The sequence below is a fragment of the Urocitellus parryii genome, chromosome 14, assembly GCF_045843805.1.
Source record: "Urocitellus parryii isolate mUroPar1 chromosome 14, mUroPar1.hap1, whole genome shotgun sequence".
Lineage (NCBI taxonomy): Eukaryota > Metazoa > Chordata > Mammalia > Rodentia > Sciuridae > Urocitellus > Urocitellus parryii.
In genome coordinates, this window is record NC_135544.1 from 8,169,846 (window position 1) to 8,191,213 (window position 21,368).

Consider the following 21,368-nt stretch of genomic DNA (forward strand, 5'->3'; position numbering starts at 1 on the left):
TTCCCTATAAAATACCTCCATCTACTGGTCAAATGACGAATGTTCACATCTTATCTTTTTGTTGTATTTGTACCACAGTGATTTATGAAAAATGCCCTCCAAGCACTTAATGCATTAGTTAGGAATCACAAATTTTAAAAAATTAAAGAGATTGAGGAAATTTTTCATTGCATTTCACAATTCACCCAAGTGTTGTGTTTGTATATTGGGAATGCTTGCATGTGGACATACATACACAGTTTGCAAACACCCAAAATGAGAAATAACTCCGTACAATTGTAGAATGCAAAATAATAAGAAAAGATTAATGAATGGGAGCCTGGGGGGGAGAGAGAGAGAGAGAGAGAGAGAGAGAGAGAGAGAGAGAGAGAGAGAGAGAGAGAGAGACTGACTCTCGGGCAAACTACTTAAGCCTATTCCTAGCCAGACCAGAGAGGGAAGGTTCTGGTTTCAGAGATGGAATCAGACACAGTGGCCCAAGTAACCATGCTCCCTTCATGGATGAAAGTAACTCCATGAGATCTAAAGAGAAATTAAATTGGATTCCAAGAAAATTTTTTAAAGACAACACCCTTTCATCAAGACTCACTCCAAAATAATTCAATCTTCTTCTTCCCCTCCCCTCATTTTTATAAAGAACCCTTTGGACACCAGGTGTGGTGACAATGCCTGTAACCCCAGCACTTGGGGGGCTGAGACAGGAGAATCCAGAGTTCAAATCCACCCTCAGCAATGGTGAGGCACTAAGCAATTCAAGGAGACTCTGTCTCTAAATAAAATTCAAACTAGGGCTGGAGATGTGGCTCAGTGGTCAAGTGCTACTGAGTTCAATCCCTAGTACCAAAAGAAAAAAAATAATAATCCATTGGAGGAATGAAGTCAGACACTGGAATGCGGTAAGATGTTTTCAATCTATCATATAAATAATCTAGGACTATAGGAAAAAGTTTCCCTCATATGTAGACCCTGAGAGCGAGCCCAAACACCAGTCTGACCTTCTCACCCTACAGATAAGAAGATTAGGATTCAGGAAATATAGGAAACTTCTCCAAAGTCTCTACTTCAGATTTTTACCAACAAATTCTACAGAAAATATAAACAAAATTTAAGGTACCTACATGGATTTCAAATCAAATTGTATTATTTAGAACACCAGCCTTTTCAGTGCTCTTCCTTTCTAAAAAAAACAGACCCACACACCCACCCTGGACATCTAGCTATGGCATTTCAATTCCTATCACAGTAGGACATCTTGTTGTGGACCGTCCACAGGGACAATAGAATTCAGAAAGGACAAGTTTCAGTAAAACACGGATCCAAATAAATAGGATCCGTGTTTTCTTCAAAGGCAGGCTTTCTCACTCTCCCTATTGGTGAAATTAAAGAGAGAAGTTAAAGTGAAAATGAAAACCAAAGGTGGAGTCAAGAAATCACTTGGTGACTAAAATCTGCCCGTGCACAAACCTGGAGGAACCAAGCTTTTCATCTTTCACATTTCCCAAGTGATAAGCACATTCCAGCAACAGAGGTATTTACCCCAGAGACAGCTTACATGAGGCAATTCCACCACCACTCAAGAGCTCTGAAGGAGGCAATTGTTTTCAGCCTTGGCTTTAGACCCAGTTCTGTAATTGTCTACTGTGTGAATGGCAGCCCAAGATTTCACGATGAGTGTTTGGTCAATGGTAATGGATGATCTTTGGGAACAAGAAATAAACCTACTTGTAAAAATAGCAAAAGATAAGGTTCCAGAATTTAATGAATGGATTTGGGTCCTTAAAAGATAACATTGCAACATCATCTATTGCTTTCAAAAGCATTGCAAACATCCATATACGTCCATTCATGAGTACTACTAGGCATTCTGTAGAAATGAAGTGCTTACTTTCCCAGATAGGCCATGTTTCTTGAAGAGAGTAAATCATTAAAATTAATCATTTATTCAATCTCATTATAAAGTCTAATTTTTTTCAGAAAATCTGAGTACCCAGAGGTAAATTACAGAGATGTCTACAAAGTGAAGCAAATTTTCTAATTAAATGACTGATATGTTAAAAAGAATTCATTTGAACTTTAAAAAACACAAACAAAAATACTTGACAGCAAGCATTCTCTTCGTTTCTTAGATTTTATTGCAAGGGCTTGGCAGCAAATAGCCCCAACCAAAACCCAGAAGAACCATCTAGAAATCCAAGGTCAACTTGACGACTCTAAAAAAAATACCATTGTCCAGAGTGTGTCTTCAGTCTAACAAAGCCTCCCCTGGTCTCCCCACCTATTGGGCTTTATAATCTAACCATTTCACCTCTGGACATTCCTGTGCTCATGCAAGAATTTGGGGGGACGACTCATATCGAAACTATAACAGTGAATGACTTAGTTTACAGTCCCTGAAGATTCAGTATTCCATTCACCCGACGTATATTTGAGTATGTCTAATTGATTCATTGAATCAACAAATATGTATTAAATTCATTGCATCTGCCCAGTGTGTGCCAGGGACCCTATGAGATGCTGGGTACAGAGTGATTAGTAAGACAGGTGATGGACAGTGCTTGTGGAGTTCAGAGTCTTGGGAGAAAAGATAGGAAGGAAACCCAGTGGGAGGCTACGAAGTACAATGAAGACAGGCTCAGAATCGCATTCACAGATAACAAGGACATGTGGTGGGGTTTTCCTTTCCACTGGACGGTCAGAAGGAAGTGCTGGGACCTAAAGGAATGGAGAGCTGAAGTATGCCACCAGGCTGCCTCGAGAGCCACAGGTGTCCTAGGCAGAGGGGACAGAGACAGTATGCTGCAAAAGTCTGAAGAAGAAAACTGTTTCTATGTTCTCTTGGCCAGGAGGAGGTGGTGTGGCAGGAACACCAAGCAGCTGGAGATTCCTGGAGTGCAGGGTGACCAGCCATCTCAGTTACGTCAGGACTGAGGGCATTCCCAGGGCACGGAGCCTAGGCCCCTTCTGGAGAACTGGAGACTGGGTCACCTTAGGTTCAGTGAGTTAGAAGATCACTTACTTTGAAACCACCTGCATGCTTTTAGTCTCCGGTGCTGAAGCTAATGATGTTATTATGTCGGTAGCAGATTATTAGAGAAACAAACCACCTAGGTGTTTGAACTGAATCAAATGGGGAAAAGGAAAAAGATGCCAGAAATACCTTCGAGAGGACTGAAATACTTTGTAAATATTGAGTGGCAGAAATCAAGAAAATGGGAAAATACATTGGTGGTGATAGCTTAATCATTACCTAAGAGAAAGCAGACTCAGGGATATGGGTAAATTTTGACTTGGAAACTCTGATCTTGTTGTCTGAATAACTACAAGCGTGTGTGTGTGTGTGTGTGTGTGTGTGTGTGTGTGTGTGTGTGTGTGTGAAAGAGAGAGAGAGAGGCTGGGGAGAGAGAAAGACAGGAGGAGGAGGAGGAGGAGGAGAGAGGAGAGAGTTCATGCATGTCTAAGGAACAAATGATTTCTTCCTCCCTTCCTTCTTCTCTGCCTCTCACTCTCTTCCTTTGTCATCTCTTCCTTCCTTTGTAATCAGTGCTACTAAGAAAAGGAACTGACATGATACTGGCATTTTTTGTTGTTGTTATTCTTTGTTTTATGCTTTTCAAAATATGTTCATGCTATGTTTTTGAATCTTGACAATGATTATATCAAGTAGGTATTGTCCTTGACATCAAATCAGACCGTGAAAATTAAAGTGATTTGGTAGACATTACACATGAGCTCAGCCGAAGGACCCAGGCTTGAGTTCAGGACTTCTAACTGCTAGACCAGAGTTCATCATAATCTCACCCTAGCTCAATGACAAGATGCTGTGAAAATGCAAGTGTCAAGGAAGGAAGTATGACTGGCAGCAGTTCTAGGAATTGCTCCTGCTCTCTTCAGAGAATAGCCTTCCCCAGAGCAAAGTCATGGTGGGCTCCCAGGGATCACATGATTTCCCCTATGTCTCGTCTGCTCCTGTCGGGTCCTCTTCCTGGTGACTGGTGCAAACCAGGCCCTCCATCAGACTGATATTTCAACTGCCACCTGTGCACACTGTAAGGTAGGATATTTCTCATACCTCTGAAAACACCTGGATACAATGAATTTCTCCCATTTTGAATTTTACTTCTGATGGGCCAATCATTTTTCTGACAGTGTAAGAATAAAAGCAAGAAAGAGGAGGGTCTCCAAAAGAAGGGATAAGGAAACCCAATCTACAGGCTGAAGTAGTAACCAAACAATGGTTGCACTACTAAAACTGCTCTTTACAGTGCTGTATGATAGACTTATCTCATTCAAAGGAAAATTTAAAAAAATTATTTCAGTTTGAAGGCATCTTGTTTTCTCAAAATTATATTTATTCAATGAAAACAGCATAATGTGCTGATAACATGCATACCTAATGAAATGGTTATTATAGTCAAATTAAAATCACATCTCACCTTTGCATGTGGCCAGTGCACCTAGCATCCACTATTTTAGCAAAAATTTGGAATATACTAAAATATTATTAATTATTCTTTGTGTTACACACTGGATATATAGAACAATGTATCCTACATATCTACAACTTTTTAAAATGATAAAAATTTGAAGCTTTCCTCCTCTGTTCGTCTGATATGATTGAGGGTGTGGCCTGCTGTCCAATATAGAACCAACTCATCCACATGCATATGGGTTGAATGTTATTTCACCCAAAAAGTTGTTTGGGGATTGTTTGATGAAATAAGCCAAACAGTTAGCTAGCTACCAAATCAGTAGGATCATGGTCCCAGAGGATGTGGTTCCCTTGAGGTCAGAGAGAATGAATGTAACCATCAGATCTAGCGACCTCATCTTCTGACTACCAATGTGGTGAGGTCCTAGCAGTCCCCAGGTGATGACCAACTTGAAGCCTGCAGCATGGTAGCATGGTGGATGGAGTCCTTTCCCCCGGAACTCCTCATTGGTCGTCATGCGGCATTCAGATGCTGTAATACCATGAACTCTACTTCCTGGAACGGTTACCATGCCACCATGACATCACAGAATAACCCGACCATTCCGTCTCCTGATGTATCAAGCTAAGCTACAAGAGGAAAATGGGGAAGACTTTGGGAAAACGACCTGCACATCTGAGGTCCAGGCAGCGTTTATCCTCTCCTCCTTTGTGACCTTCTTCAGTGGACTCATCATTTTATTCCTGTGCAGATTTCTCTGGAGAATCATAAAAAAAGGGGGAAACTTCCAGGGAACCGGATTTGTCTTGGTCAGTTTCCTTATTTGGGACCCCTCTGTAGGAAGATTAGTGATAGGTTTGACATGTGTTTGTGTCGAGCAAACAATTTAGGCTTCACTCAAATTATCAGGCTAATCTTAGGGAGATAGGACCCCAGGCCACCATTCCAAAGCTTGTAGACCTGTTTTCACCCACTCACCTTGGGGGGAAACAGTGTCTTCTGTTTCTGATGATGAATGTCAGTTCTGGAAACTGAGGTCACTATTCTGACAAAAAAAAATGTCCATAACTATAATGTCTGTACTCTACTTATAATCTTAAAAAGACAATTGTTTTAGGTACCACAGGGCACAGGAAGGCAAAAAGGAACAAGATATCAATGTCACCCTCACTTTAGTAAATCATCCACGCTTATGTGCCCACATGAGTATGCTGTCTCTCATGTATGATGCCAACACAGTACACCTACATCAGCCACAAACACAGACAGTTTTTATACCCAAGTCAGCTTTGCAAGTGTTGGTGTTGTGGAATAACAGCTGGCGAATGATGATGATAAGAAAAAAGGACACCTTAATAAGAGGAGGCATTGCTTAAGAGTTTGAAATAAAGCTCTCAATGCTGCCTCATGACTGTTCTATAACTAAACGTCAAAGGCAAAGTGTTTTACCATGCCCTGTGTAGTTTTCTTTCCAGTTTGTCTCTCAAATTTTGTTCTCCCAACAGTTTATAGTAATTCATATAATAGAATACATATTACCTGTGCTTCATAATTAATATAGAAAATTTATTTAAAACATTTAACATGAAAGAGCAATATAAAATAATATAATGTACAATTATGCAGTAAATTTTAAAAGTTATGGGTAATATGCAATTTAGGTTTCTATAAAATGTAACCAATGTTGAAATTTATAAATTTTATAGCTGAATTCATGCTAGTAATAATTATTTCTACATTAAAGAATTTAAGCAGTGGCACAAAAATATGGGAAAGAATTCTGAGATACTGACTTAGGTGTAAATAGACATGGCGAATCTGCCTCCAGATATTTATTTTTTGAAAACTATGCAACAGAATTTGTAGAATTTTAAAATCTCCTGAGTCTTGGTACAGGAAGTATTTTTTCTTCTCCTTTAGATTCATTTTTATGTAATTGTGAAAACATGAACATATTTGTCAGTTCATATTTATTATATTTTTTATCTCCAACTTTGGGTATAATTCAGTCCAGGTATATCTTTTAATTTCAAATATTAAACAAGTGTTACAAAATGTTAAGAACCTGGGTGTAAGCAGCCAGAATACTACAGGTTCTGCTTTCAAATTTAAGGACAATGTTTGAGAAAGTTTGAGTCTCTTCTCGATAATTTGTTATATTTAAATAAGCCTTAGGAAATGTTGGCCAAATGCAAAAATGTCACAAATCTTGTTACTGTGAAAATTTCTTTTAAAAATTATTTGGAGAGTTATAATTTTCCCATTCTCAAGGATTTACTACCTCCATAAGTATGATTCAATTATATCTTGGAGCCAACTTTTTTCCACAGATGGTGCCTCCAGTTTTAAGATGAAATTCAAATGAGTATTCCATATTAACGCCATATTAAGTATTTTTGATAAAATCTATTCTCAGACAACATCTCAGGAATGCACATTCTGAGTCACATGTATTTAAGGACAAAACCATTGATCAGGATGTCTACTCCATCAGACTCTTTTAATGAGGCTTCCCTACATACCGTTCAGAAAATATAAGTATAAAAACTGAATGATCTTGAAACCCTAGCTCCATGTAAAATGAGCTTTTCAGAAAATCCAAAGGACTCGGTCAGCTTGTGGCTGCCCTTATTATTCAGCATCCCTCTCTCTGACTGTTCTAGACTCTGTTAACAGACATGGACACTGCTCTTGAGCAAATTATTTCATTCTTCTGTAACCTGGTTTCTTTAGCAATGCAAAATTGATTTAATCATACCTACTCTACAACATCCTGTTATGATAACATTTCAAATACAATAAGTAGGGGTGTTCTGCAGATGTAAGGAAAGATGGTGAATTGGGGAGAATATGATACCAGGTAAGAAAGCAAAGGCAACAAAACATTTTTGCAACTCTCCACCCTCCTTGTTGTTTAAAAAAAAAATCAGATATTTGAGTAATCACTTAAATATCACTGTATATCCTTTATAAATTTTTCTTTCATCTGTGTATTTTGATGGAAATATGTAAAAACACTCATTCCTGGAGCAGAAAGCAGCTTGCTGCTCCCAGTTCTGAACATGACAGCCATGTCAGTTTGGAGGGTCTGGGGCTCAGAATAGGCAAGAAAGGCAAGCAGAAAGACTGCAGAATTCCGAACAAACAAAGCTGTGCAGAAAATTCAGAGAGACAAACTCAGTAAGATACATTCTATGAGATACTGGATAAGCATCTTTGATGTTCTCTGGGTTGGGCAAGGAAGAGTGATCTCTGGCTGATACCATGATAAGAGCCTTCATCAACAGAAATAAGGCAGATAGCATTCTCTGAGTTACATCTCACTCTGTTGATTTCTTTCTCTTGTTTATAGGATTTCCTCTCATCAGGTAGCTTTCACAGCAGTACTTTAAGAAGGCTTTATTTTTATGGAGTATTCCGTGATCGTATAGAAATGTTGCTTTCAGCACAGACCTTTGTGGGGCAAGTGCTGGTAAGTATGTTCTCAGTGTTAACTGGCTAAAGGACTTAAGCCACAGATATGATTAAGGCTCAGTATGTGCAATTTTTTCACCCAAGTAAGCATCTACTATTCCAGTGGTTTTATCTACCTCCCCACCCCCACCTCCCTGTGTCTACCACTTTCTATCCATTCTTGTGCTTTACTTATCTCTGTACTGAATATAATACTGGGCATTAGGTTTTATAGTATTGCTAGATGTTTACAAGAAAGAAAGCTATAAATTAGGGCAAAGGTTGTGTGGATTTTATTCTCTTCATTAGTAGATGGGTGAATATATTTTCAAAATTGACATTTGGTGCACTAATCTAGCCTAAAATGTACACCTACTTTCCCCTTCTTCCAACAGACCTCTTTCTCTTTTCTTCATTACACAAACTAGCTGTTTTTGCCTCTCCATGGTTTCCACTGCTTTACTTCTCATTGTAATTTCAGTAACTTGAACATATTACAACTTAGTTTAGGCATTGTATCCTCAGGGAATCATACCTTATCCCCACATCAGTCTAAAAGCCCCTCCTCTAGCCTCTGTTAAATCCACTGGACACTGTTATTAAAATTATCTAGACACATGCCTTTCTCCCCTAGTGCACTGTGAACACCCTGAGAAAAGACTGTGTCATGAAAATGTGTGTTTCCCATGGTCTGGGAATAGCAGATGCCCTATCAACAAACATTGCAGTGATCATGATTTCAACGGTACAGTTTGTTCTAAAGCAATAACAAGGAAATTCCTTCTATGATCTGGGATGTGCTGCCATCAGATGGTGATATAGTGGAAGTAGGTTCACATGATCTAAAGATCATACTTTGTTCTTTATAATTAGCAAAAACATGGCTCTTTTCTAGTTGGTGTTGCTAATTCAGGTATAATCAACTGCTAAAGTTTGCTTGGAAGTATATAAGTAAAAGTGCTTTCATTAAAGCTGCATGAAATGGTGATCATCCGGGAGTGTGCCTCCCTTTCTTCTGTCTTCTAAAGTTTCAGTTTCTTTTCCTGAAATCCCTGTGGGTATGACCTGTTGCGGAGGATTTTGCGATTCTCTTTGATTACATCAAGGATTTCTTGGTTAGGATCTCTTCAACTGTTTAAGTCGTATTTGACTATGTGAGTATGTATAATACTGGGAAGAACACATTAAAGGGCACTAGAGGGAAGCAGAAGACATCTTATAACACTCACCATAGGAGCATTGCATATGGGGGAAGGTGAGAAAGAACTTATCATTGATTGTGCACCAGTAGAAATTCCTGTAATGATGGGGAAAATGTCCTTTCAACCTGTAACATCTAATGATGATCTAGTTGGAACACCAGAAGAAATGGAATAAATGTTAGATTAGAATAAATACTCTATCTCAAAAGGCATAATTGAGTTTATTAGAGGTTCCAAGTCAATGTTTAGGAAAGAATGAGAAGAGAATGAAATGGATTTTAGATTTCCTTCCTTCCTTCTATTTGTCTTTTCTCTGTTTTCATAGAAATTCCCTTACTTTTTTAAACAAATAGTCAACCACATGCTAGGTCAGTACTCTAGACATGATAAAAACTGTGGGCAAGAGACTTGAACTTAATTCTGGTGGTGGTAGAGGAGATAAATACATACCTAAATCAATAAATTCAGATGCTAATCCATAGTATTATGAATGATGAGTTTGCAAGTTGTGCTTGTTAAGGAGATAGATCCCATTAGATAGAGGGATAAGAGAAGAAATCTCTGTAAAGGCAAAATTTGAGCTGAAACATGAAGAACTAGTAGGCTAATGCAATTGAAGAGTGAAGGGAACAGGATTGCAGATAAAGGAAACAAACTTGTGGAAGCAAAGAGCTCAGGTTACCACAAGTACCAAAAGAAGTTTCATAGTCTTAGAGACCATGGAAGGTGGGAGACAGTAAGGTCTAAAAAGAGACTGGAGAATAGTTCAAGGGCTTGTGCTTCACAGGAAGGAGACAAAGTTCTCAAAAGGAACCATTGTATACTAATGTAAGGGAAGCCATCTAGGATCTTATAGCATGAATGGGTTGACATGATCTGATCATGTTTTTAAATTAAAGAGGCACTAAAGGCTGAAAACAAAGAAATCATGGAAGGTATACTGGCAAATGACAATAGAAATTAGAAAATTTTTGATATCATGTAAGTTAAATTCACAGCAAAAAAAAAAAAAGCATGCCAAGTAACTCATATTCATTTTCTAGAACTCACTCACTTAACAAAGTACCATCAACAATGGCTTAAAAACAACAACAATGTATTGTCTCATAGTTCTGCTGGCTAGAAGTCCCAGATCAAGGCATTGACAGTGTTGTTTGCCTGTGAAGCTGCAAGGGAGAATGCTCCATGCTTTTCTCCATGCCTGTATTCTGTCTTCTGGAAATGTGCTGGAAATCTTAAGACTCTTCAGCATGAAAACACATCACCTTTCCCTCTGCCTTTATGTTCACATGGTGTTGTCCCTGTGTGTGTATGTATGTGCGTGTGTGTGTGTGTGTGTGTCTGTCTGTCTGTCTGTCTATTTACCTGTGTCCAAACTTTCCCCTTGTATGAGATCACAAGTCACGTTGGATTAGAACCCATGGTGTGACCTCATTTAACTTGAGTGCATCTGCAAAAACCCTAATTCCAAACAAAATCATATTCTGAGGTCCTAGAACTAGAACCTCAACCTATCTTTTTGGGGAGGAGCTCAACATGTAGTCCTTGTAAAGACCAACATATGACATTATGAATATTATCATACCAAGAATATAACTTCAAAATAATACATAAGTAAAAATACAAAGATGAAAAGTGTAATATTAAAAAATCACATTGGTAGTATTAGATTTTAGTTCACTTATTTCATATTAGAACATACTAAATCAAATAATAATCATTATAAATATAAAGACTAAAGTAGCTTAATTAATGTCAGTTTATTGAAATGATTAATATCCATGCTCTGAAAAGAAAGATTACGTTTACAAATGTTTATGCTTCATTTGTAGACTTTTGGCATATGTAACAATGATAACTATAAACCTTAAAAGGTAGAAGCAGGGACTGGGATTGTGGCTCAGTGGCAGAGTTCTTGCCTTGCACATGTGAGGCACTGGGTTCAATCGTCGGCACCACATAAAAATAAATACATAAAATAAAGGCATTGTGTTCATCTATCACTAAATAACATATTTTTTAAAAAGTATAAGCAGACAATATCACTGTACACCGTGCAATTAAATATATCCAAAGAAAGTAAGATATCAAAGACCTAACAGTTAAAAGCCTGTTTAAATGACTTTTGAAAAATTACAGAATATTTAGAGAGTAAAGGCAAGGAAACTATTAGATATCACTTGCCCCTGTAGTATAAATTGGAAGTTGTTCTGAGTTAAATTCATAACATGTAAAAGTTATTTTGCTAAATATAAAATAATTAAAATAAGTGAATTAAGCATTAAACTAAAAAAATAATGAAAACAGATTAAATTCAAGAAGAATAAATTAAAAATATAGAAATTAATAAGCTATAAAACAGCTGACATTACAAGTGAACAAAATTTAGAAAATCATTAGTATAATCAGGGGAAAATTTACAAATACTTGAATTAAGACATTAAAGTGAGAAAATAAATACAAATAACATGGAAATTAAAAGATACACACACACACACACACACACACACACATATATGCAATTAAGTTTAAAAACTGGATGATTCCCCATAACAATGTAAATTCTCAAAACTGTCCATAAAGAAAAGAAACTTAGACCAATTTTTTTTTTTTTTTTAAAGTAGAGTTGTCAAAGACCTCTAATGATCACCATTATGCACCTCTCCTCTCCCTCCTGTGGGAAACTGATGGCTTCAAGGTCTAGCCCAACCCATTTTTTGAGTGGAAATCTCTAATACTAATTAAACAATTCCTGAACGAAGAAAATAAAATAAAGTGCCCCGTTTTCTTTTTCAATGAAGAAAGCACAGTGTTTCTATCAAAACCACCAAAAATAGCAAATAAAAAAATCTACAGACAAATCCCCTTAATACTTTAAGAGAGGACACATGGGTTACTACTCAAGGAAGAAGAACAAAAGGAAGGAGGTAGAGGGGAAGTGGGGGTGAAGGAAGAAAGAAAAAAAATAAGGAAAAATTGAACAAGAAGGAGACATCCGACAAATGAAAAGAAAAGAAAATGAAAATTCTCTTCCAAACAGATGTCTCCTTGAGACCTTCTAGAAGAGAACAGGACAAGACATCAATTAGCTGTAGAGGATCTATGGGCTTGAAGTGATGGTGCATCACAAAGCATATTTTTATAACCATGACTTGTGGAAGAAATTTTCTTCTGAATTTAATTCTATATATGGCCCTGTTCTCCTATTCTTAGACAATTATTGTCTTCCTTTTTTTTTTTTTTTGGTTGTCATTAGTTGTGTAGATGACTATGCTTCTCTTTCATTTTTGGCTAGAAAATTTGGAATCGAAATTATGTCATTATGTCTTATTTTGGGCAAGTATATCCATTTTTATCGTAATTCTCGCATCATTTAGTGCCTCTATGCTGTTTTTCTGTCTCCTCTGAATCCTATTTTTTTCAGGTAATCTGGGATTCTGTGTCTTTGTATTCTGCCTTAAGTCCTTTATGCAGATGCATAATCTTTTCTGTGAATGTGTAATCCTCTCAGTAGATGAATAGGCCTGAGCAGCAGCCGCAGCTCCAGTTGTTAACCCTAACACACAGGAGAACTAGCACCAATGGAGCAGCACAACTCATTCAGAAATGAGAATAGTTCTAAAATGATGCTGGAAAGTGGGTCAAATAAAGATTATTTTGCCATTTTTTACTGATTTTCCTTCTACAGAGAAAAACAAACAAGCAAACAAACAAGCATGAAACATGGGAAAAGATCAGTCTCTTACTATGTTCTTCACGGACACTGTGTGTTTTAAAATAAGATAAGCCTGTCCACCAACTTGAGACGAGTTGTCTCTTTACCTATATTTTTTGTAGATTTCTATTCATTATTCTATAGTCTGAATAGATACCACCAAGCATCAAGGATTTATTTTGGTGAATGGCATAAGATTGTGCTCTAGTTTAGAGATCTTTGTCATATATGTAAAGAAAAGACTGATAGGAAATGTTCCACCATGCTTACACTAACTTGGTGAAGTAAAATTTTTATGAACTGATTTTGTGGATAGCTGCACTGTTGTATTTATATGAACATAGTACCATATTCAACAAGTACAAAGGATACATTATAAGAGCTTCCTCACCCCAAACCAAGAAGCAACCACTGCCTTGAGTTTCTTCACATCTAAAAATGCTCCGTAACATTTTCTTTAGGGGTGTAGTCCACTTAAGACAACTCAACTCCTCCCTTAAGTTATATTTATAAAACTATAAACATCCAAGTAATAAAATATTTTACTCCTTGAGGCAAACCTTGTAGAGAGTAAGCCTAGTTGTGCCAGTGAAGGTTAAATCAGATCTGAATTCAAGCTAGTTCATGGATACTGTATCTTTAAACAAGGATACATACTTCCCTGAGGAAGGGGAAGGAAGACAGGTCATCAGCAGATGTCGATGGATGTGGGCAGGTGCAGGTGTTCTCCAACTTTCTTAGCTGTTATTTCCTAAAATCCATCTATCTGAATAACCCTCATGCCAGTTCTTTTTTCCCAAACCCTTTTAATAGTGCATTTTATAAAAGAGAGCTATCATCATTACCTCCTTTTGATAAGTAGAAATTATAACATGAGGATGAAAATGTTATCTATAGAATTTTATGAAGAAGTTAGTTAATATATGAGGATGAGTTAACATATTATAATATTTATATGAATTCATAAGTGTGAAAATATACAACTAGTGTATATAGGTAGTGATTATTATTGATATTTACATCATCAAGCTATCTCAGTGTTGACATCTATAAATATAAAAAGACTAATATTGATGCTGAACCCTGTCTCATTCTAGAAATAAGTAATATTCCTCTGTGCATATATTAATTTTTAAAAATCCATCTTGTGGTTGGATTTTTCTATAAAATTTTATCAGTTTTTAATAATACCTTTATTGCTTTGATCAACTCTCTTAATAACAATTGTAATGAAAAATCAATCCAGAAGAAATTTATGAAATAATATTTAAACACAGATATCAGGAAATTTTGATTTTCTTTTAGTTTCTTAGGCTGCCTAGAGATTTCAAACATGTACCTGCATTTCTGCATTGGATTATTATTTGTTGGAGATATTAAATAGTAATTACCAAATCAACATGATGTTGTATATTATAACCACGATGATCATAAATTTGGGATTTCTTTGGTTCTCCTGATGCAATTATTAATAGAATCTCATTTTCAACAATTTATAGTTTTGCACAATAAATTATTTAGCTATATTAGTTTTAAATAAAAGTTTTGATTTTTAACTCTACAGGACATTTTCCAAGGAAAAGGAAACAATGAACATAAAGTGTCTTTGAAGGGCTCCTTAACTTCACAGTAGATCATACTCCACCTTTAGTTAGAAAGAAACATCTCTCTTTCTTCTCTAATTCATACCTTTCTTCTTCTCACTTGATGTGCCATAATGATACCTTTTGATTTCATTTAACTTCCCTGCAGGTTTATATATTTCATGAATCTCTTTTTAAAAATAGTTTTATGCATCAATTCTATATACATATTTATACCACACAGCCACTGGATCTTCAAACACAGAGCTCCATGTCATCACTGGAACAGGTTTGCTGAGTTCTCTTCTGAACCCTCTTCCTAAACTCATCCTTCTCCTCTGTCAGCTCCACCAGAGGCTTGTTGTGGTAGACTCATCAACTGGGTATTCCAGTATTAAAGACCATTTTGTCTCTACCTAATATGACTTAGGCCAGAAGATACAGGACAGCACTACGCATGTCTAGTGACCAGCCCCACCATCCTGGTGTAGTCTCCTCCCCGGGAGACAACCATTCCAGATGACCAAATTTCCCCAGATTCTTGAGTTTTGTTTGATTTATTAGAATATTTCCTCGGAGTATTTCTTTGACTGTAGACTTTGACAAAAAAAAAGTTGTTACTTTTATTAGTGCCTGGTTCATCTTTAAAGTTGTGTTAAATTTAATTTTGATTTCTTCTTTGATTCATGATCACTTTAGAGGAACATTGTAGTAGGTCTTCATTTTCCACAAGAGGGGCTTTTATTGGAAGTAGGGTGGTTATTCTTTCTACTTCGGTAGAAATTTATCGTCCAGAGATGACATTACTTGCATGATTTCCACTTTGTGAAATTTATAAGAAATTCTTTTTTAAATTTTTTTATTTATATGTGGCAGCAGAATGCATTATAATTCTAATTACACTTATAGAGCACAATTTTTCATATCTCTGGTTGTATACACAGTATATTCACACCAATTCATATCTTGTCCTTTGGATAATAATTATCATCACATTCTACCATCAGTAATAACCCCATGCCCCCTCCCCTCCCTTCCAACCCCTCTGCCCTATCTAGAGTTTGTCTATTCCTCCCATGCTCCTGTTCTCTATCTCACTATGAATCAGCCTCCTTATATCAAAGAAAACATTTGACAATTGGTTTTTTGGGATTGTCTAACTTCACTTAACATTATCTTCTCTAACTCCATCCATTTACTTGCAAATGCCATGATTTTATTCTCTTTTATTGCTGAGTAAAATTCCATTGTGTATATATGCCGCATTTTGTTATCCATTCATTTATTGAAGGGCATCTAGGTTGGTTCTACAGTTTAGCTATTGTGAATTGTGCTGCTATAAACATTGATATGGCTGTGTCCCTGTAGTATGCTGTTTTTAAGTCCTTTGGGTATAGACCAAGGAGAGGGATACCTGGGTCAAATTGTGGGATCATTCCCAATTATTCAAGAAATGTCCATAATGCTTTCCATATTGGCTGTACCAATTTGCAGTTCCACCAGCAGTGTATGAGTGTACCTTTTTCCCCACATCCTTGCCAACACTTGTTGTTATTTGTCTTCATAATAGCTGCAATTCTGACTGGAGTAAGATGGTATCTTAGAGTAGTTTTGATTTGCATTTCTCTAATTGCTAATGATGATGAACACTTTATAATGTATTTGTTAATTAATTGTATGTCATCTTCTGAGAAGTGTCTCTTCAGGTCCGTGGCCCATTTATTGATTGGGTTATTTGTTTTTTGGTGTTTAGCTTTTTGAGTTCTTTATATGTCCTAATTATTAGTGCTCTATCTGATGTTTGAGGGGTAAAGATTTGCTCCCAAGATGTAGGCTCTCTATTCACCTCAAAGATCTTTTTAGTTTGAGTCTATCCTATGTATTGATTCTTGATTTTAATTCTTGTGCCAAAGGAGTCTTATTAAGGAAGTTTGGGGCTAATCCCACATGATGGAGATTAGGGCCTACTTTTTCTTCTATTAGATTCAGGGTCTCTGATTGTATTCCTAAGTCCTTGATTGATTTTGAGTTGAGTTTTGTGCATGGTGAAAGCTAGGGGTTTAATTTCATTTTGTTGCATATAGATTTCCAGTTTTCCCAGCAACATTTGTTGAAGAGGCTATTTTTTCTCCAATGCATGTTTTTGGCAACTTTATCTAATATAAGATAATTGTAATTTTGTCAGTTAGTCTATGTGTCCTCTATTCTGTACCATTGGTATACCAAGGTGCCAATACCATGCTGTTTTTGTTACTATTGCTCTGTAGTATAGTTTAAAGTCTGGTATAGTGATGCCACCTGCTTCACTCTTTCTGCTAAGGATTGTTTTAGCTTTTCTGGGTCTCTTATTTTTCCAGATGAATTTCATAATTGCTTTTTCTATTTCTATAAAGAATGTCATTGGGATTTTGATTGGAATTGCATTAAATCTGTATAGTGCTTTTGGTAGTATGGTCATTTTGATAATATTAATTTTGCCTATCCAAGAGCAAGGTAGATCTTTCCATCTTCTAATGTCTTCTTTGATTTCTTTCTTTATGGTTCTGTAACTTTCATTATATAGATCTTTCACTTCTTTTGTTAAGTTGATTCCCAATAATTTTTTTAGGCTATTAAGAATTGGGTAGTTTTCCTCATTTCCCTTTCTGAGGATTTGTCTCTGATATACAGAAATGCCTTTGATTTGTGAGTATTGATTTTATATCTTGCAACTTTGGTGAATTCATTTGCTAGTTCTAGGAGTTTTCTTATGGAACTTTTAGGGTCTTCCAGGTATAGAATCATATCCTTAGCAAATAGTGACAAATTGAGTTCTTCTTTTCCTATGTGTGTTCCTTTAATTTCTTTCATCTGTCTAATTGCTCTGGCCAGTGTTTTAAGAACTATATTAAATAGAAGTGATGAAAGAGAGCATCCATGTCTTGTTCTAGTTTTTAGAGGAAATGCCTTAAATTTTTCTCCATTTAGAATGGTGTTGGCCTAGGGCTTAGCATAGATAGCCTTTATGATGTTGAAATAAGTTTATGTTATCCCAAGTTTTTCTAGTGTTTTAAACATAAAGGGGTGCTGTATTTTGTCAGATGCCTTTTCTGGGTCTATTGAGATGATCATTGTGTATATATGCCACATTTTTTAATCCATTCATCTACGGAAGAGCATCTAGGTTGGCTCCTCAGTTTAGCTATTGTTAATTGTGCTGCTATAAACATTGATGTGGCTGTGTCCCTGTAATATGCTGTTTATTCTGTTTTTAAGTCCTTTGGGTATAATCTGAGGACAGGGATAGCTGAGTCAAATGGTGGTTCCATTCCAAGTTTTCCAAGGAATCTCCATACTGCTTTCCATATTGTCTGCACCAATTTGCATTCCCAACAGCAATGTATGGGTGTCCCTTTTCCCCACATCCTTGCTTTGTTTGTCTTTATAATGGCTGCCATTCTGACTGAAGTGATATGGTGTCTTAGAGTAGTTTTGATATGCATTTCTCTAATTTGCTAGAGATGATGAACATTTTTTTCATATAATTGTTGATTGATTGAATAACCTCTTCTGAGAAGTGTCTGTTCATGTCCTTGGCCCATTTATTAATTAGTTTATTTGGTTTTTTGGTGGCATATATACACAATGGAATATTACTCAGCAATAAAAGAGAATAAAATCATGGCATTTGCAGGTAAATGGATGCAATTGGAGAAGATAATTTTAAGTGAAGTTACCCAATCCAAAAAAAAAAATGGCGAATGTTTTATCTGATATCAGGTGACTGACTCATATGGGGTAGGGAGCCAGGAACATAGGAGGAATAGACAAACTCTAGATAGGGCAGAGGGGTGCCAGGGGAAGGGAGAGAGCAGGGGCTTAGCAATGATGGTGGAATGTGATGGACATCACTATCCAAAGTACATGTGTGAAGACATGAATTGGTGTGAACATACTTTATATACAAACTGAGATATGAAAAATTGTGGTCCATATGTGTAATAAGAATTGTGATGCATTCTGCTGTCATGTATTTAAAAAATAAAAGCAATTAAAAAGAGAGAAGATCATATGATTCTTATTGTTAAGTCTATTGATGTGATGAATTACATTTATTGATTTCATATGTTGAGACAACCTTGCATCCCTGGGATGAATCCCACTTGATTGTGGTGCATGATCTTTTTGATATGTTTTTGTATTTGATTTGCCAGAATTTCATTGAGATTTTTGCATCTATGTTCATTAGAGTTATTGGTCTGAAGTTTTCTTTTTTGATGTGTCTTTGCCTGGTTTTGAAATCAGAGTGATATTGGCCTCATAGAATGAGTTTGGAAGTGCTTCCTCTTTTTCTGTTTCCTGAAATAAATTGGAGAGTGTTGGTATTAGTTCTTCTTTAAAGGTCTTGTAGAACTCGGCTGTGTATCCATTCAGTCCTGAGCTTTTCTTGGTTGGTAGACTTTTGATGGTGTCTACTATTTTGTCACTTGAAATTCATCTGTTTAAATTCTGTATATTATCCTGATTAAATTTGGGAAAATTATATGACTCTAGAAATTTTTCAATGCCTTTGATATTTTCTATTTTATTGGAGTATAGGTTTTTAAAACAATTTCTAATTATCTTCTGTATTACTGTAGTGTCTGTTGTGATATTTCCTTTTTCATCACGTATGTTAATGATTTGAGTTTTCTCTCTCCTTCTCTTCATTAGCATGGCTAAGAGTCTGTCAATTTTATTTATTTTTTCAAAGAACCAACTTTTTGTTCTGTCAGTTTTTTAAATTGTTTCTTTTGTTTCAATTTCATTGATTTCAACTCTGATTTGGATTATTTCTGTCTTCTGATGCTTTTGATGTTGATTTGTTTTTCTTTTTCTAGGGCTTTGAGATGTAGTGTTAAGTCATTTATTTGTTGACTTTTTCTTCTTTTAAGGAATGAACTCCATGCAATGAACTTTCCTCTTAGAACTACTTTCATAGTGTCCCAGAGATTTTGAAATGTTGTATCTGTGTTCTCATTCACCTCTAAAAACTCTTTTCATCTCCTCCTTGATGTCTTCTCTAACCCATTGTTCATTCAGTAGTATATTATTTAGTCTCCAGGTGTGGGAGTGGATTTTATTTCTTATTTCATAATTGATTTCTAATTTCATTCCATTGTGATCTGATAGAATGCAGGGTAGTATCTCTCCTTTTTTATATTTGCTAAGAGTTGCTTTGTAGCATAGTATATGTTCTGTTTTAGAGAAGGATCCATGTGCTGCTGAGAAGAAAATATATTATCTCGTTGAAGGCTGGAATATTCTATATATGTCAGTTAAGTCTAAGTTATTGATTGTATTATTGAGTTCTATAGTTTATTCAGTTTTTGTGGGGGAGATCTATCTAGTGATGAAAAAGGTATATTAAAATCACCCAAAATTATGTGTTGTGGTCTATTTGACTCTTAAACTTGAGGAACTTGAGAAGAGTTTATTTGATGAACATATCCACTCCATTGTTTGGGTTGTATATATTTATCATTGTTAAGTCTTATTGGGGTATGGTTCCCTTGAGCAGTATGGAGTGTCCTTCTTTGTCCTTTTTGATTGACTTTACTTTGAAGTGTACTTTATTTGGTATGAGGATGGAAACCCTTGCTTGCTTCCACAGTCCAATTGTGTGGTATGATTTTTCCCAACTCTTCACCTTCAGTCTGTGAATGTCTTTATATCTATGAGATGTTTCTCTTGGAGGAAGAATATTATTGGGTCTTTTCTTTTCTTTTCTTTTTTTAATCCAATCTGCTAGTCTATGTCTTGATTGGTGAATTTAGACCATTCAGGGTTATTATTGGCACATGATTTGTATTCCCAGCCATTTTAATTTATTTTTGGTATTTAATGTGATTTGGTTTCTCCTCTGAATAGATAGATTTTCCTTTAGTGTAATTCTTCCCTCTTCTGATTTTCATCATTGTTTTTCATTTCCTCTTTGTGGAATATTTTGCTGAGGATGTTCTGTAGTGCAGACTTTCTAGTTGTATTTTTTTTTACCTTTTGTTTATCATGGAATGTTTTTATTTCATCATCAAATCTAAAGCTTGGTTTTGCTGGATATAAGATTCTTGGTTGGCATCCATTTCTTTCAGGGCTTGGTACATGTTGTTCCACGATCTCCTGGCTTTGAGGGTCTGGGTTGAATAACCTGCTGAGATATGAATTGGTCTCCCCCTATATGTGATCTGATTCCCCTCTCTTGTGGCTTTTAAGATTCTATCTAATTCTTTATGCTAGGCATTTTCATTATAATGTGCCTTGGTGTAGATCTGTTGTAATTTTGTACATTTGTTGTCCTGTAAGCCTCTTGTATTTGGTTTTTCAATTCATTCTTCATGCTTTGGAAATTTTAGGATATTATCTCATTGAAGAGATTGTGCATTCCTTTGGTTTGAAACTTTGTGCCTCTATCCCAATAACTCTTAGATTTGGTCTTTTGATGCTGTCCCATAATTCTCGGATGTTCTGTTCCTCGTTTGTAACTTTCTTCACTGTGTGATCAACTTTATTTTCCAGATTGTATACTTTGTCTTCATTATCTGATGTTCTTTCTTCCAAGTGATCTAGTCTGTTGGTTATACTTTCTTTCTTTTTTTTTCTTATTTTATTTAATTTTATTTTTTGTCAGAACATTTACAGGCTTCTCTCTTGGCAATTTTCAAGTATTCTAACCCAAAGTTTGTGTCAGGGACAGTCTTGCAGCTTGATAGTTTGGAGTTCATGGATCATAAAGGTGTTTCATCTATGGGGCTTTTGCAACTTGCTGTATTTTCTTTTTTTAAATTTTTTTTATTGGTTGTTCAAAACATTACAAAGCTCATTATATATCTTCTTTCATACATTTGACTCAATTGGGTTATGAACTCCCATTTTTACCCCAAATACAAATTGCAGAATCACATTGGTTACACACTCACATTTTTACATAATGGCATATTAGTGACTGTTGTATTCTGCTACCTTTCCT

At 36.0% G+C, this 21,368-nt stretch overlaps 1 protein-coding gene across 1 annotated transcript in view; it reads left to right on the top strand.

Annotated features, from left to right (window-relative positions):
* The first annotated feature begins 5,044 nt into the window (after positions 1-5,044).
* Kcnu1 (potassium calcium-activated channel subfamily U member 1) overlaps positions 5,045-21,368 on the top strand; it is a 163,824-nt gene continuing 147,500 nt past the window's right edge. The window contains exons 1-2 of the mRNA XM_077792717.1: positions 5,045-5,239; positions 7,783-7,902. Of these exons, the coding sequence (XP_077648843.1) occupies positions 5,045-5,239; positions 7,783-7,902 (315 nt within the window). The remainder of the gene's footprint in view (positions 5,240-7,782; positions 7,903-21,368) is intronic.